The following is a 15,827-nucleotide window of genomic DNA, read 5'->3' as shown; positions in this document are numbered from 1 at the left end:
GGCTAGGGACGGTGTCTGGATTCTGTTAAAGCCTGTGTCCACTGAGACCCAGAATGAGGCCTGTGCTCAAGATATATGCAATAGAACTTTCTACAATGACTAATGGGCAAGAATACCAGAGCCAGAATCTATTTGTATGGAAGACAGAGAGGACAGGACACAGGACATCAGACAGACAAGGAAGCGAGGAGATGACAGCGAGGGTGGCAGGCAGACAGGAGGGAACGAGTGACAGGGGCAGGCAGCACCAAGTCCCCTGACACTGAAGAGGAAGGACTACATGGTCGGTCTGAGGCAGGAGAGACCTGGGCAGCATGGTGGGAGACACTCAGCAGAGGCACTCAGGCATGGGCAGCCCTCCACAGCTTAACAGGTTCAGGCCACAACAGAGGCAGGGAAAGGAAGAAGCAGGGACAAACAGAACACAGGAGGAAAGGAAGGGCCAGGCCTGCCAGTTCTATGCCGAACTCACGACACACCAGGGCTGCAGATACATGCTCACACAGAGACGACACCCGAAACAGAACACAAGGAGAGCACACACGACTTGAAAAGGAAGATAGGAGAACACCGCAGGATCCACATGAAGCCTGTTTACCCGTCAATAAAGGTTCGGGAGGAAGGCTGGTCAGTCTTGCACATTATGTATTGATAAAGCTTTTGGCTCACCAGCATGCCCCACCAGAGCTGACTGAAGGAAGGCATCGTGGATACACTAAGCATCCTTCATTGGCCTCAGGCACCCTAATATCGGGAAACCCATGTACTGAGAGCCAGGCAGGCGGGAAGACGGCCGAGAGCAGTTGGCAAGCTGTGATCGTAGCGTGGCACGGGGCTGAGGCCCGCCCTCACAAACTCCCTCAGGGGCAGCTACACTGGGGCATCTAGTTCCACAGAGCTCGAGCGGTTACCTTCAAACAAGAGACCACTACAGGTGCTCAATAAATATAAAAGCAATCTGTCCTGAGATAGGCGTTTTTAGCCTAGAGATTCAAGGGTGGGAGGTTTGGGGTAAGATATCTGTGAACCCTGAGACGGAATGTCAATTTCAGAACATATATGTGTGTGTATTTTCTCCTTGGGGAACGTGGTCTGTAATTTTTTTTAATTAGATATTTAAAGGAGCTCTTAGCCAGCGCCTTTCCTCTAAAGATTCATAACCACTGTTGTAAGATAAAATCTACACGCTAAAATTAAATTTGACATTTAAACTAAAATGAGAACCACTTAGGGGCACCTGCATGGCTCGGTTGGTTGGGCCTCTGACTTTTGCTCAGGTCATGATCTCGCGGTCCATGAGTTCAAGCCCCGCATCGGGCTCTGTGCTGACAGCTCAGAGCCTGGAGCCTGTTTCGGATTCTGTGTCTCCCTCCCTCTTTCTCTCTGCCCCTCCCCTGCTCATGCGCACTCGCCCGCTCTCTCTCAAAAATAAGTATTAAAAAAAATTTTTTTTTTAAATAAGAACTACCTAGAAACAACATTTCTGGGGCACTCAGTCTGTTAAGTGTCTGACTTTGGCTCAGGTCACCATCTCGCAGGTCATGAGTTCAAGCCCCGCATCAGACTGTCTGCTATCCGCACAGAGCCCACTTTGGATCCTCTGTCCCCCTCCCACTCTGCCTCTGTCGTGTCTCGCTCTCTCTAAACAAACATTAAACAAAAACAAGAAACAACACTTCCACTTTCTGAAGATTTTAACATTCCTCTGTTAGGGGGTGGAATGGGGCCTGAAATCCTTCATCCAAACATAATCTTTGGTAAGATTTAAAATATTACACCAAAAATTTTATTAATTTTTAGAAAACACAATTTTTTACAGTTTTCACCCCTTCCATCAAACAAGGGTTTTCAAGTTACTTTAAAGCATTGATTCTCAATAGTTTTTGGACTCTTCTGAAGGATAGCTGGGGATACTCTCCAGAGAAACATATGTAACCATATGTGCTCATTCATGTAGGGGTTCCACTGAAGCCACCCCATTTCAACTCTTATTTTGCAGCAAATATACCACCTTATTAGCATACTGGCATTTTAAAGGAAAACTCAGGACAGAAAGGAGGATGGTAACATTTTCGTAGCTTATACGTAAGTTAGATTGTATGTTACACAGTACTTTTTTTGGAACTGGAAAAATAAGTATCTCAAAATCACATTATTTTAAAGTGGCTCTTTAAAATTTAAGAGCCACCGATTGCACAAGCATTTTTATTTTAATGTTTGTTTTTGAGAGAGACAGAGCGTGAGCAAGGGAGATACAGAGAGAGGGAAACACAGAATCCGAAGCAGATTCCAGGCCCCAAGCCGTCAGCGCAAAGCTCAACGCTGGGCTCGAACTCAAGAACTATGAGATCATGACCTGAGCTGAAGTCGGACACTTAACTGACTGAGCCACCCAGGCGCCCCTACAAGAGCATTTTAAGAGTATTCACACATATACCAAGGACATTTCTGGACTTATTTTCAATCCATACAATTTAAACCACAGTAAAGGGTAGGCTCTCATTTTAAATCTCTCTGAAGAAATACTTTCAGTCTTCGAAAATAACAGACTGATTAGGAAACAACACTATTCCCCTGGAGAGGACACTGGAAGCAAAACGTCTCTTACGGGGGCAGTTTGTAACAAAAGGCTCCACGTTTCCTGAACGCGAGGCGTTCTTCGTCCCTTCATTTACAATACCCACAACGCTCCACGGATCAGATCCCCTCTTGGGGCAATGCCATCGATCCCAGCTCCTTGCACTCACTCACCAGTGTGCCCAGCCCTGTCGAGGAGCCCACCTACCTTGCATGTCAAAGACCGGGTGCAGGGCTTCTTGGTGTCGAGATCAATGACCCCACAGTGTATGTCAGGATCAAACTCTCTTTCTGCCAAAAGCACACAGACATTACAATGGGCTCATCGATGGGCTCATCCTTCATTAGTTTTGACAACAGTAGAACGATTCTCAAAACAGGCAAATTCTAACTTGAATAAAATCTACGACATCATCAATAAATATAAAATAGACAACGTGCGAGTGCTGCCAAGCCGCAGCAAGAGACGCCACAAAGAGCGCGGGGGACTACTGCCATCGCTTGACAGGAAAGGAAGTGTGCGCGTCAGCGTTCCTGCCGCGCTCCATTCAGAAAGACACCGCTCGAAAGCTATTTTTACATCACCCACAGACACGTGTACTTTAAAAGCAAGAGTGAAGAGCAAAGGCAGAGCACCTAAGGAACTTCCACGTAAAGCTGAAGCTGACCAGTTTTGAAAAAGCGGACCTGCAGACAGCAGTCCATTTGCTCCCTCGTGAATGCCCAATTATATACAGAGAAACACGAGGAGAAAAAATGTGAAGTTACCTGATAATCTCTTATTTAAAAATTTCCTGTTACTGGAATTATCTTCAGACTTTTTTTTCCAGAGCGGATGGTGCAGGAAGCCCTTTGCCATTCAGAATCTGTCCAGGTGAAGGCAAGGTTGGCTTTGGTATCGAGGGGCAGTTAAGGCCAGGCTTGACTGAGGAACTCACAGTAGCAGGACAGGTCGGCCCCACCGTAGATTTCAGTAGTGTGCCGTCCATCTTCGGATGAATCTTCTCCACTTTGACAGAGGGCGTCATGCTGTCACAGGGGGAAGCGGAACATCAGCACCCGAGTGCGCCAGCAGCCCCGGGTGAATGGTGAGCTAGAGGGCTGAAGGCAGAGCCCGGATCTACCCACACCCTGCACAGGGCTAGGCTCCCAAAGGCGACTTCTGAAAATGTGTCAGGACTACCCAGAAAACTCAGTACGATTCACGTTCATTCAAACTAGAAGCCCTTCTGGTGAGGCAAAAAAACTCCAGCGGACCATCGGATTGATGTGGTCTTTCATCATCCAGGACAATCTTACGCATGAGTCCACAGGGGAACTAAGCCTGATACCCAACTCAATTCCTGTAAGACGCAAAACGGGAAAGGGTCTAAAAGGACCAGAGACTATCTGTAAAACCTTTAGAGTATATCTTCAGAGAACTATCATTTTAAAGAAAGGATCCATCAAAACAAATCAAACTGAGTGAACAGGGGCAAGAATAACTGGAGTTAGATAGTATGTCCAAGAAATGTCACTAAAGACATACATGAATTCAAATGAGCCTAACCAGATCTCTGAGAAGAGGCTCTCTGCCCATCAGTGAGGGACACCAATATTTAGTTATGTAATGTGTCACTGAAGTGATAATTCTCTAGTCTCTGAAAAAGTTTCTATAATAAGAGTTCAGAATATAAGTGTCTGGCACACAGCTGGTGAGCACTGAATACCTGTGACACTAAGAAAGAATTAATTTTTCTGGGAATCTTACTGACACTAGCATTTGGATGGCAAATGTTGGTATGGAGCTACCAGTTGGCCTGGTCCCCCTCTTAAACCCAGCTCCAAATAAAGAAGATTCAGATTGATGAGGTTTTCTAAACTTTGTTCAGTAGAGTCTGTGCTCAAACAGCTGTTAAGCTGGCGAGTGACTTGCACATAGCACTGGCATTTTCTTTGGCTTTCAGAAAGGTCCAGGAACGAAAGCCAAGCTTGCTGTACTTGTACTTCTGACAAATGAGCAGAGGCGGGGGGGGGGGGGGGGGGGGGGGGCGGGGGGGCGGGGCTTAGCAACCGGGACAAACAGCACCAAACAGCTGTACCTGGAACAGCCCGACAGCAAGAGACACACTGCAAGAAGCGATGGCCTCTCCCAGCTGGCAAGGTCCGTGAGCGGCAGCAGGTGCTAGATACTGCCCTGAGATTAGCCAGGTTAGCAGACCTTGGGGCGGAGATGTGGGGCATACCCTCCAAAGGGAGGCAGGCCAGGGAAAAGCCACCCGCCACCAGGGCTGAGGGCTACCATGACGAGGCAAGATAGGTTTCTGTGGAGTACGTGGCTGAGCCCTCACGTGACCGCACGGTGCCTGGCAGCCTACAAATCCACTGTGCCAAAGTGCCAAAGCCTTGCCTGGTGGTGTGAACTTCCTCCCGTCTTCCCTCATCACTACTGTGATGTGAACCCAAGACTGGCGGGGGTGGGGTGGGGAGGGGATGGGAGGAAGGCATTGTTTCCCTGTCTGCTTTGCAGGCTCCAGAAAATCCCAGAACAGCATCTGCGAATCACCTCACTTTTTTATTCCTACCGTTATCAATGGCAGCAGCAGAAGCACCAGTGTCCATTCATTTACTGTCTCCTATGGGTCAGACATGACGCCAGGCGCTTGAGACTGCTGTATTAATTCTACTTCTCCCAATAACTGCACACTGGCTGTTACTCTCCAACTGTGAGAGCAACGGGGCCTTGTTCAAAGCCCTGCAGTTAGAAAGTGATAGAAGGGGCGTGTGAACCCAGGCCTGTCTGCCTGCAGAGTTTGGCTAAAGCTCCTCGACCGCATTACGTGTCCTTCATCCTTATCTGCAAAATGGGCATAACAACCAGACCTGTTTCATAAGGTTGTTGTGATAATGAAATGACAGCCCACAAAAAGAGCCAAGTTTCCACAGCTGGCGCACAAGAAGAGTCAATCAACAAGTACCACTGACCTTATTACTGCTGTTGCTGTTTTGTGAAGTCTCCCAAAATACGACAGGGAAACAAGAGGAAACAACATACACTTGACTTTCCCCAAAACAGGAACAGAATCCCCACATGATTCACAACACTTTCAGGTGCTACAGGTGTGCACAGTTCCACAACAGGCAGGGAAGCTCGAAGAACCCTCTGGGCCATACTCACATTCTACCATGGGGGGCTCTACTTTGCTGAATGGGATGCATTGGCCTGGTGTTCCCCCTGAGGTGCAATTTCTCTTTGGGTGATTTCAGCAACTTGGAACTTAATGAGGATGCGCCTAGAACACCTCCACTGGAAGAACGGTTGCTTCCACTTCCGCTGCCTCCTTTGCTTTTGGACAGAGAAGGGAAGAAGGGAAATACTGAAGTGGGAGGAGCGGCCCAAGAAGGCTTGCTGGACGAGCTGTGTCTTCTTTCTGAAATGAAAAACAGGAAAAAAAAAAAAAAAAAGACACTGTTTCAGGCAAGTCTCCAGTGGAATCCTGGAAGAGTCCCCTGAAATCAACACATTTAGGTTCAAATATGCGTCACTAAGTGAAAATATATTTCACTCAGCAGCTTTCAGAAACGGCTTATCTAGGCCTCACAGACTTATTTAGGATTCTAGGAACTGGTCCTTCTGCTTCGGAAACATCTCAGCATAAAGCGGTTTATCATACGCAGATAGCCATTAGGAAATTAAAGAGCCATTCTAAACCTGAGAATATTTGGTTTTGTATCCTAGAAATGAACCTCACTCGCTCCAACAAGGAGTCAGAGAGGCAAATTATTCGTTCATCCACGCAGCTATACGAACTGACACCACACCGATTCCTTCCTTCCTTTCTAGCATAGCATCTTCCCAATCTTTTGAATCGCAAACGTCAAAAAACGAGTTGTACCTTAATTTTTTTTCTGTCACTACCCACTAGCATGTGACGCCAAATAAGAATGTTTCTAGGGTTATTTTATCATCCTCTGAACCTGTGCTGAAATTTTCCAGTGAATCACTTTACTCCCTCTTTTGTAATAATCTCACTTGGGTACAGATGGCATAGCTCTGGTTCACACTGCTAAGATGCCAAAGGCAGAAGACAAAAATACCATGAGGAGCTACGCTGGTTTTTTAAACCCGGAAGTAATTCATAGTTGAGTACAGACTACACAGGTTTACCTGAAAATAAGTCTACCCACTGGAGAATCAGGTTTTCTGGTCATAAAGCAATCCATACTAAATAAATTGAGAGCTGCTGAGGAATGGTACTATCTGAAACAAGTCAATTATTTAGGAACTTTATCTACTTAAGTACCTTGTGATGACTGCCTTCGATTAAAGTTGTGATTTAAAATGACACGTGGCAAAATAAATAAATTAAATTAAAATAAAATGACACATGGCTTAGCTTTAAGTTTTAAAATGTACGTGATCCAACATTTACTTACCACTTCACAGAAGCTATATGAATATTTAAAAAATTAAACAAACTGGAATCAGTGACTATCAGCACTGCACAAACGGTTTATTTCTAAAGTCTTTTTTTTTTTTTTTAACCAGTCCTGAGGCTCTCTGGGAAGCTGAGATGACTTATTCCCAGAAGGCCATTAGTTCAACAATGCTTTATGAGGTATTTAAGAACCTTCCACAACAGGACAAAATTATAATGCTGATCTACAGACAAAATTCCAATTGTCCAACCAGACCGCACAAAGGCCACAAGCAAGTTAGGATGGCTAAAATGACAGTGATTTTTTTTTTTAGGTTTATGTATTTATTTTGACAGAGAAGTGCAAGTGGGGGAAGAGCAGAGAGAGAAGACGAGAGACAGAATCCCAAGAAAGCTCTGGATTGTAAGCGAGGAGCCCAATGCAGGGCTCAAACCCATGAACCATAAGATCATGACCTGAGCTGAAATCAAGAGTCAGACAGTCAACTAACTGAGCCACCCAGGCACCCCTAAATTGACAGTGATTTTAAGCGCCTGTTGCTTTTGTGTTTTTTTTTTTTTTTTTTTTTTTTTTTTTTTTTTTTTTTTTTTTTTTTACTCTGATGAAAGCTGTGTGCATGGAAAGGAATACTAAAATAACTTAAGTTTAGTAACTTTCCAAATTTGGCATCTGAGGTTTTGTTTTTTTTTCTTCTTTTCTAATTTAGTTTCTCTCCCCTCTGTGATCCCCAAACACTATCTGAATATCCTTCCAAAGCACCAGCACTTGTCAGGCAGGACCGTAAAAATCTGTTTCCAGTTCTGCTGCCTTCCTTGGATGGTGAAACTTCCTGTCTGGGTCATCTCTGCCTCTGTGAGACCTGGCATGGAGCAGACCTTCGCTTAACATGTGCACCATCGGTGCAGCTTGTCTTGTGAGGAGGAGTGATTTCAAACATCCGTGGACCAGTAGTTCTCAACCCTGGCTACACAGTGGCATAACCTATGAGCTTAAAAAATACTGATGCCTGAGTCCCACCCACAGAGATTCTGATTTACCTGGTTTGGGGTGTGGTCTGGGTATGCAGGCTCTTATAAGTGCCCCTGTGTGATTCCACTGTGCAGTCAAGGTTGAGAGCAGCCTTATACTAGGCTAATGCTCCAGAACCATTAGCCACGGCTGAGTAAGTTAACACTTGTAGGGCAATGAGAACACTGCCTGGCACATGGTGCTTTCTATCAGGGTCTATTAAATACAGCTCACTGCTGCTACCTGTCCTCAACTACCGCTTTCCGGACTTCCATCAACTGCAAATTATTTCCATCATTCTTACCAAAGCCACATAAAATAGTATTTTTTACTTAACATTTTAATTTAATTTATCAGCTCTACTGTTCTCTCCTCCTCCTCAGCCATTAACCAGTCTCTCTCTGGGGGCATCACTGGTATTTTGGACAGGACAATTCTTGTATAGGATTTCAGGATGATCAGAGGTCCTGTCCCCTGCCCCTTAACCAGCAGTGGTGCCCCTCTGCCAGGGGCAGCCTGAACCTACCCTCCAATCCATTCTCATATCACCCACTGTGACGCAGGGTACTACCCTCAACTGGGAACTATTTCTCCAAACAACAGTATCTATGAAACAGTAGGTCTGATGAGCTTGTTATATACTTTTTCTATATACATTCAAATAAATATTAAAATATTCCTCCATGGTCACCCACAGAAATCATCCTGTTTCTCATGGAGGACAAGTGTGTGCTGCAGGAAGAATAATACCATGTTTGTGGTATGAACAGGGAGAAAACTCCCAACTAAAACTTACTTTTATGAAGTACACCCCTTTTACTATTCTCTGGGGATCAGAATTCTCAAGCAAGTGTCTTAGAGTAAATGTGATTTTAAAGTATTTGAAAAGTATTTTCTCTTGATATCAAGTGATATAAATAAGATTCTCAATCTAATGAAATACAGTTTTGCTCGTAAAGCTTATTTTCAGAAAGTAAATCTATTCTGAAGCCACTGATATACTAAGGCACAATTTGAACAATGAAATACTGCATCTGCTCTCACAAGATTTCATCTGCAAAAAGTACTGCGCCAATGCAGAAAATGACACCTGGCTGCACCCAGTCACATGGGCATACACAAAACACACCCCTCCCCCAAGCACCCACCATGCATCCCAGTTCACCGTGGATGTGAGGAGCCACGCCCACCCACAACTGGTGCTACAACTTTCCCTTGATCTCAGATAACCTCCGTCCACTACTTCAGAGTAACTCACAGGCTGCAGCTCTTCCAACACCTGCTTCCAGAAGCAAATGTCGGCTCGTTTTCTAGTATTCACCTATTTTTAACCATTTAATCTGCGGAAAACTGTGCTACTGTTTCTGTTAGGTTCCTATCTTTTTTGTGTGAGTCACTAATGAAGTTTTGAGTGCTGTGCCCGTAACCCCATTCCCCTAATGAGTCTCATGTGGATTCTATTACACAATGTTGCACAGTGCAGTAATTTCTTAGGAATGTGTGCTGTAGGACAGCAGAACTTTCTTCAAGTCTGTCCTTTTAATTCTCTATTCCCATTATAGTCCATTCCCGCCATTTTCTTCAGCTGATGCTTCTTTTCTAGTCTATTAACACTTGTTTCGGGGATTTTGCACTAGAAAAATCAAGGATCAAAGCTTTCTAGCATTAAAAATCAGCTGGTGTATCGATAATATTTATATTTTCTACTTCAGTAATAAAAGACATTTAAAAACTAAGAATGGCAATCTATTACATGAATTTCTTTCATTCATTAAAACTTGAAACAGACTTGCATGTGTGTGTGTGTGTTGCACACGCACGTGTGTGCTCATGTGTGTTAACGGATTCTGGCTGAAAAGTGCCAGCTCAAATCCTTGTCATGCTGCTGAATAAAGTTGTTCCTTCACATCATGGTCTGGTAGCTTATTCTCTGGAAAGAGCAGCATCTGGCTTACTCTCTGAGAGAAAGCAAAGAGGAAAAAACATTTAATTACAGCTCAGTTGGAATCTCCCCATCCTTTCACTGTGGGCCTTTATTTTTCATAAGATTTTAAACTGGGCTTCCAGCTTAAAAAAAAAAAAAAAAGTGTTTGTTCCTAGATCAAAAGAGAAATGGGCAAGTTATGGGTAGGGTTAGGGACCTTTTATTAAGTGGGCAAACTGGTGGCCAGGCGCTGAGCATAACTGCAGTGTGGCTTGGTGAGGAGTCCAAGTTGAGTTTTCAAAGCACTCCTCTCTACAGGGTCTGGCACCAGCTCAGAGAAGGCACACTCTGTTGTCCCTGGATGAGAGGGGTACTTTGAATGGCTCCAGCAAAGGGAGAGATAGTTAGGCAGCCCAAAAGACAGACAGTACAGACAGGGAAAGAACACAGAGAGGCAGACATGGGTGAGTGTGTGTGTTGTTGGGGGGGAGGGGGGAGGGGCGCTGGGGGTTTGGAGTAAACAGGGCAGACAGACGTGAAGAAAGAGGTAGAGGTGAAAGGTGGAAGAGAGGGAGAGAAAAAGAGACTGTGTGAAGTGTGTAAGAGATGGATGCGTCGGACTTTCTTCCCCCTTGTGGCTTGAACATGTGATAGCACTGAAGGGAGCAGCAGGGAATCGGGGAGGGTAAGGTAGAGGATAGCTGTCTTTATGTCTTCCAAAATGGAAAGCAACCAAGAATACTGAGCTTGCAATCTGGGATTCACGCTGAGGTTTAAAAATATACATATGTACGTGTTGATACCCAGGTACAAACCAAAAAGGAGTTCAAAGCAAATAATTAGATCTCCTTAAGTCATAAATAAATATTGCTTTGAAAATAACGAAAAATAATTCAGATGCACAAGTGTAAAAGTTAGGGCACAAACCTAAAAAGCTGTCAAAGCAAATTTTAACTTCAAACAATTCATTCTTGAAAAAAATCTACAAGGAAATACATCAAATTTTAAGCGGTTATCCCTGGGATTAGGGTGTATGCGTGTGTGTGTGTACACATTTTTTTTTTTTTTTTTTTGAGAGAGAGAGAAAGCGCAAGCAGGGGAGGGGCAGAGAGAGAGTCCCAAGCAGGCTCCACGAGGGGCTTAATCTCATGACCCTGAGAGATGACCTGAGCCAAAATCAAGAGCTGGACACTTAACCGACTGAGCCACCAAGGTGCCCTGGGTCTATTTTTAAAAACTTCTGTATGTTGGGCGCCTGGGTGGCTCAGTCAGTTGAGTGTTCAACTTCAGCTCAGGTCATGATCTCAGGGTTTGTGAGTTCGAGCCCCGCATCAGGCTCTGGGCTGATAGCTCGGAGCCTGGAGCCTGCTTTGGATTCTGTGTCTCCCTCTGTCTCTCTCTGCCCCTTCCCTGCTTGTGCTCTGTCTCTCTTTCTCTCAAAAGTAAATAAACATAAAAAATTTTTTTTAAAAAACTTCTGTATGTTAATTTTTCTATAATGAATATGATTTACTTGATTATACTTTAAAAGGGGGGAAATTTTCATTTGGTGTTCTAGCCTCAATTTCACACATGCCAAAATAAAGGCGTATTATCATTTGTAAGCACAGAATCAATCCGTCCCATTCTCAGTGGTTATCAGGTAAGAGCAGGCAAGAGCATCGCATAGCAATTAAGACCACTTCACAAACTTGTTTTTGCTCAGGGCTCTTTTCACTAATGTTTTATATTTCAAACAACTGACTGGTTAGAAGTCTCACCTTCAACAACATTAACAACAGCTGTCACTGTCTATTGGGCATAAACCATGTGTCAGGCACCACAATGCGTAACTTACAGACGTTATCTCATTCAGTTTTGACCATCCTTCTACAAAGCAGATACTGTTATGATCCCCTCTTCCATATGAGCAAGCTAAGGCTTTAAAGGACTCATGTTGGTTGCCCAACACCACCCAGTTAGTTAAAAGGCATAGCTGGGATGCAATCCCAGGCAGGCTGACTCTCGTACCCAGGCTGGGCCACACTATATTCCACCTGTCCTTGTGTGGTGTTATTAGCAAGCCATAATACATGGTCCAAAGGCAGGCAGAAGGGAAAGGGAAAGGGGCAGAAGGGAAAGGGAAAGGGAAAGGGAACGGAAACGGAAACGGGAAAGGGAAAGGGAACGGGAACGGGAACGGGAACGGGAACGGGAACGGGAAAGGGAAAGGGAAAGGGAAAGGGAAAGGGAAAGGGAAAGGGAAAGGGTAAGGGAAAGGTGAGGGTTGGGGCATATATCAGTAAGAAGCCCATCCATCTTCCCAAGGGCTCAGCAAAATAGGCTAACTGCCAGCACAAAAGACTGGAAAGGTTCAACACACAAGGTTGAGACAGAATATTAGTAAATTCAGGATGGGGATACAGAATCTGTTTAAGGGAAACCCAGGTTGTTGTTGAGATTTTATCTTTCCCTTTTGCAAGCTATCTATCCTAAAGATAAGCTATGCATGTCAGCCAGGATAGCTTTTTTCTTTTTTTCCTTTTTTTGCTCAGGAGGGTTTTAAACCATCAAAGATGCTTTGCAGAGTGAATTCTGGTAGAAAAGTACCCGTCAGGGCTGTCTTTCTTGCTAAAAAGAATCATTTTACAAAGTTCCCAGATGGGTCTGTTTTACTAAGAACAGCGAATAACTATTCTATAGGATTAGGCTGGCCCCCTCTGGACCAACACAATGCATGTTTCTGGTCATTCTCTGGTCTCTGGCCAGTCATGGCTGCCTTTCCAGTAAGGGATCAGAGCTGTCAGGCACAGTGTTGATGTGAGCTAAGTAATTAACTAGGCTGAACAGAATCCAAATTAAATAAAAAAAAATACTTTTGCGGGGGGGGGGGGCGTAACTCGGTTAAGGGTCCAACTCTTGACTTTGGCTCAAATCATGGTCTCACAATTTGTGAGACCAAGCTCTGAGCCTGCTTGGAATTCTCTCTCTCTGCCCCTTCCCCACTTGCTCTTGCCCTCTCTCACAAAATAAATAAATACACATTAAAATATACATAAATTAAAAGTACTTTTTAAATAGATTACCTAAAAGAGCAAGAACTTTGGAATCAGAGACAGACGGGTTCAAAGCCGTGCTCTGCAACCTACTAGCTGGTAACACTGGGCAATAACTTGATTCCACCCACCTTGGCAGCCTCTTCATCTGTCGTCAAACCTACCCTGCAGGGCAGGGCTATTGGGGATTAGCTAAAGGAGAGTTGTAGAGCCCGCAGCTCAGGGCCGACTACAGACCAGGCACTGGGAACTCAGCAGGCACTAAGACACATGCCCCCTGTTAATTCAGCTAATGCCAATTACAGGCTCCTGTGAGAAAGGCATGCTGATTATCAAAGCAGGCAGAAATCACTTACAAACAAACCTAACCCACTTTATCTTCTCCAGTGGAGTACAGGTAGAAGCTACATATTTAGTTTCTGTGTCAATCCAAGCTCTTCTCATAAAAGCTCAGAGGAATAACTTTTAGAATTCATTTACAAATGATTACATTCACGCCAACCAAAAAAGGAATGCTCATTTGAGCTAAAGTTATTTTGAAAATAAAAATTTGGTTCATTTTCCTGATGGAAACGAGTCATATCCAGGAGGAACTGCAGGTGATGGAATGGAATGAAGGGAAGGTCTCAAATCCAGCTTATGGATCCAAAGGTGGAAATTTTAGGCAGATTATTGAAGAAATGATTCCTAAAACTCACAAACTTTTCTCTAAATGAAACTCACCCTTTTGGACAGATTTGGTCAGGTAAGGTTAAAAAGAGTGTGTATTCTGTATGCAATGGCCTTATGAAAAATATCAATCCACACTTTAAGGAATGTATGATTTCATGGGGTCTTTGACAGTCCCATCCCACTAATACTCTAGAATTGCCCCCTTTTAAAATAAGGGGTTTGTCTTTTTGTTTTAAATAATCAAGCTCACACATGGCTATAAAACGTTAAATGCACACGTATGGATCATTTGGCCAGGCATAGCAAGTAATCCCTGCATGTAACAAAAGGTTCAGTTTAGAAAGTTAGGGTCATTCATTTAAGCAGGCCCTTCACAGAATTTATTAAATTGCCTATTTCGATATCCAGATTGAAAAATAACTGCAATGTTATACTGCCAGCTCCCAATTAACCCAAACTGTCACAAGTGCACTTTCGGGCTGCCAACACAACTCCTGAAGGGTCAGCTGGCATTAGCAGTCTTTCTTAAAGACGACCCCTATAAAAACATCTAAGGTCAGGAAACTATAAAGGAAGACTACATATACATTTTTCAACTCTCAGAGCGTCTTCCTTCCACATCTACTTTGCACATCAGTGTTTTGCCTAAGACTTTTGACCTTCAAAGCTGAATCCCATTCCAGATCTTTCGTCGTCTCTGCACCTTACCTAGACTATTATTTACTTAATATATTCTTCAAAATTCAGTGACTGACTAGGCATAACTAATTTAGCATTACCCTCAGCAATTTCTGTGAAGCCGTGACTTTGGTTTGACAAAGTACTTCTGTTTTTTTCCTAATAATTATAAAAAACAAAACAAAACTGGCATACCATGTAAATTCACACCATGGACATGAAGCATTAATGATGTGCTCACTACTTCCACTGTCAGCTTTTCCCTGTAAACTTCCTTCTTCTTATGTAAAGGCACCCGTGTGTGTCTGACCAGCAAACGTGTTCCTACCCTACTCCCTGTCCTCACAGTTTCTCTTTAATCCAGATCTGCTTTTTCTTTGATCCAACTTCTTTAGGGTCCCTGGACACTTGATTAGACTACTCCAGAGAGAGCCTGGTGTAGTCTAATGCTAAAAAACACCCAACGGACGAAGACTGTCTCTGTAACATTCAAATCTCACGTTGGGGAATCCCAAACTGACCTCTGACAGGCAGCGCCTCAAAGGACAATTAGCCAAAATTGGAGCTGGGAGGCAGCCTCAAAAAGCATGCTTAGGTGGGTTACAAACAGCAATGAAAAACAGTGAGGAAGAAAAACTCTTTACCACAAAGCACTCAGCATCATTTCCACTAGAGAGATTTAATTGAAAAGGATGATTTCAACACTGGCTGCCCTAACAAATTAGTCTCCAACTGCGACTTCTGCCAAATGCATTTCTCCTCCCCCTAATGCAGAGGTGCTTTTAAATTAAAACATAAGGGGAAAGTGCAGAAAAGAGAGTCATTTACAGCACTTGGGCTACTTGAAACAACTTTTCACCAAAGGTCTATAATCAAATTATCAAGCTCTTCAAGCCAGTGCTTTATGATGAAAATAAAAGCCCCACGAAAAGTATTCCGGGTCTCCTGGCACTTCCACGTCTCTGGGCAGGGTGCGCCCTGCAGCATCCCCATTCACACTAGCAGCATGAAAGAGAACAGATCACAAAGGGCAGATTACAAGGGAGAACGACTCCGACTCCAGTGGGGGAAGGGACAGGCGTGAATGGATTGTAAATAATGTTGCTAAGAAGGGAGCAGAAATATGGCAACTTCAAATAATCTCTCTTGCCAGGAATTCTTCCCGTGGGGACTGTTCTTTCCGTACTTTGCTTTCAAGTGAGAAATATGAAAAACTTACTGAATATCTGGGGGTCCTCATCCCCTGCCATCTTAACTTGTGGCTTTTGCAAACACTGCTAAAATGGCTTTTTAAAAATCCAAGTTTTTTTATTAAAGTAGAGGAAATGATAGAGAAAAAAGAAGAGGTGCTGAAGGTACACCAGAGATCACCTTGGTCGTGAGTGTGAAGCATCATTTCTTCATAATCACCGTCATAAGAAAGCTTGTTTTCAGGAAGAGTGAATGGTCGGAATGATCAGTTCATTTCCTTAATGGGGCCCTTCCTATGCTCTCGCAACCCTGTTCAAGGTACA

At 43.9% G+C, this 15,827-nt stretch overlaps 1 protein-coding gene across 1 annotated transcript in view; it reads right to left on the bottom strand.

Moving 5' to 3' along the window:
• ATXN7 (ataxin 7) overlaps nucleotides 1-15,827 on the bottom strand; it is a 93,551-nt gene that overhangs the window by 15,281 nt on the left and 62,443 nt on the right. Inside the window, 4 exon segments of the mRNA XM_030307167.1 lie at nucleotides 2,786-2,868; nucleotides 3,346-3,400; nucleotides 3,402-3,606; nucleotides 5,735-5,987. Coding sequence (XP_030163027.1) covers nucleotides 2,786-2,868; nucleotides 3,346-3,400; nucleotides 3,402-3,606; nucleotides 5,735-5,987 — 596 coding nt within the window.

Source organism: Lynx canadensis, chromosome A2, assembly GCF_007474595.2.
Source record: "Lynx canadensis isolate LIC74 chromosome A2, mLynCan4.pri.v2, whole genome shotgun sequence".
In the NCBI taxonomy this organism is placed as follows: domain Eukaryota; kingdom Metazoa; phylum Chordata; class Mammalia; order Carnivora; family Felidae; genus Lynx; species Lynx canadensis.
The sequence above is the reverse complement of the archived record's forward strand: the minus strand, read 5'-3'. Positions and strand labels throughout refer to the sequence as shown.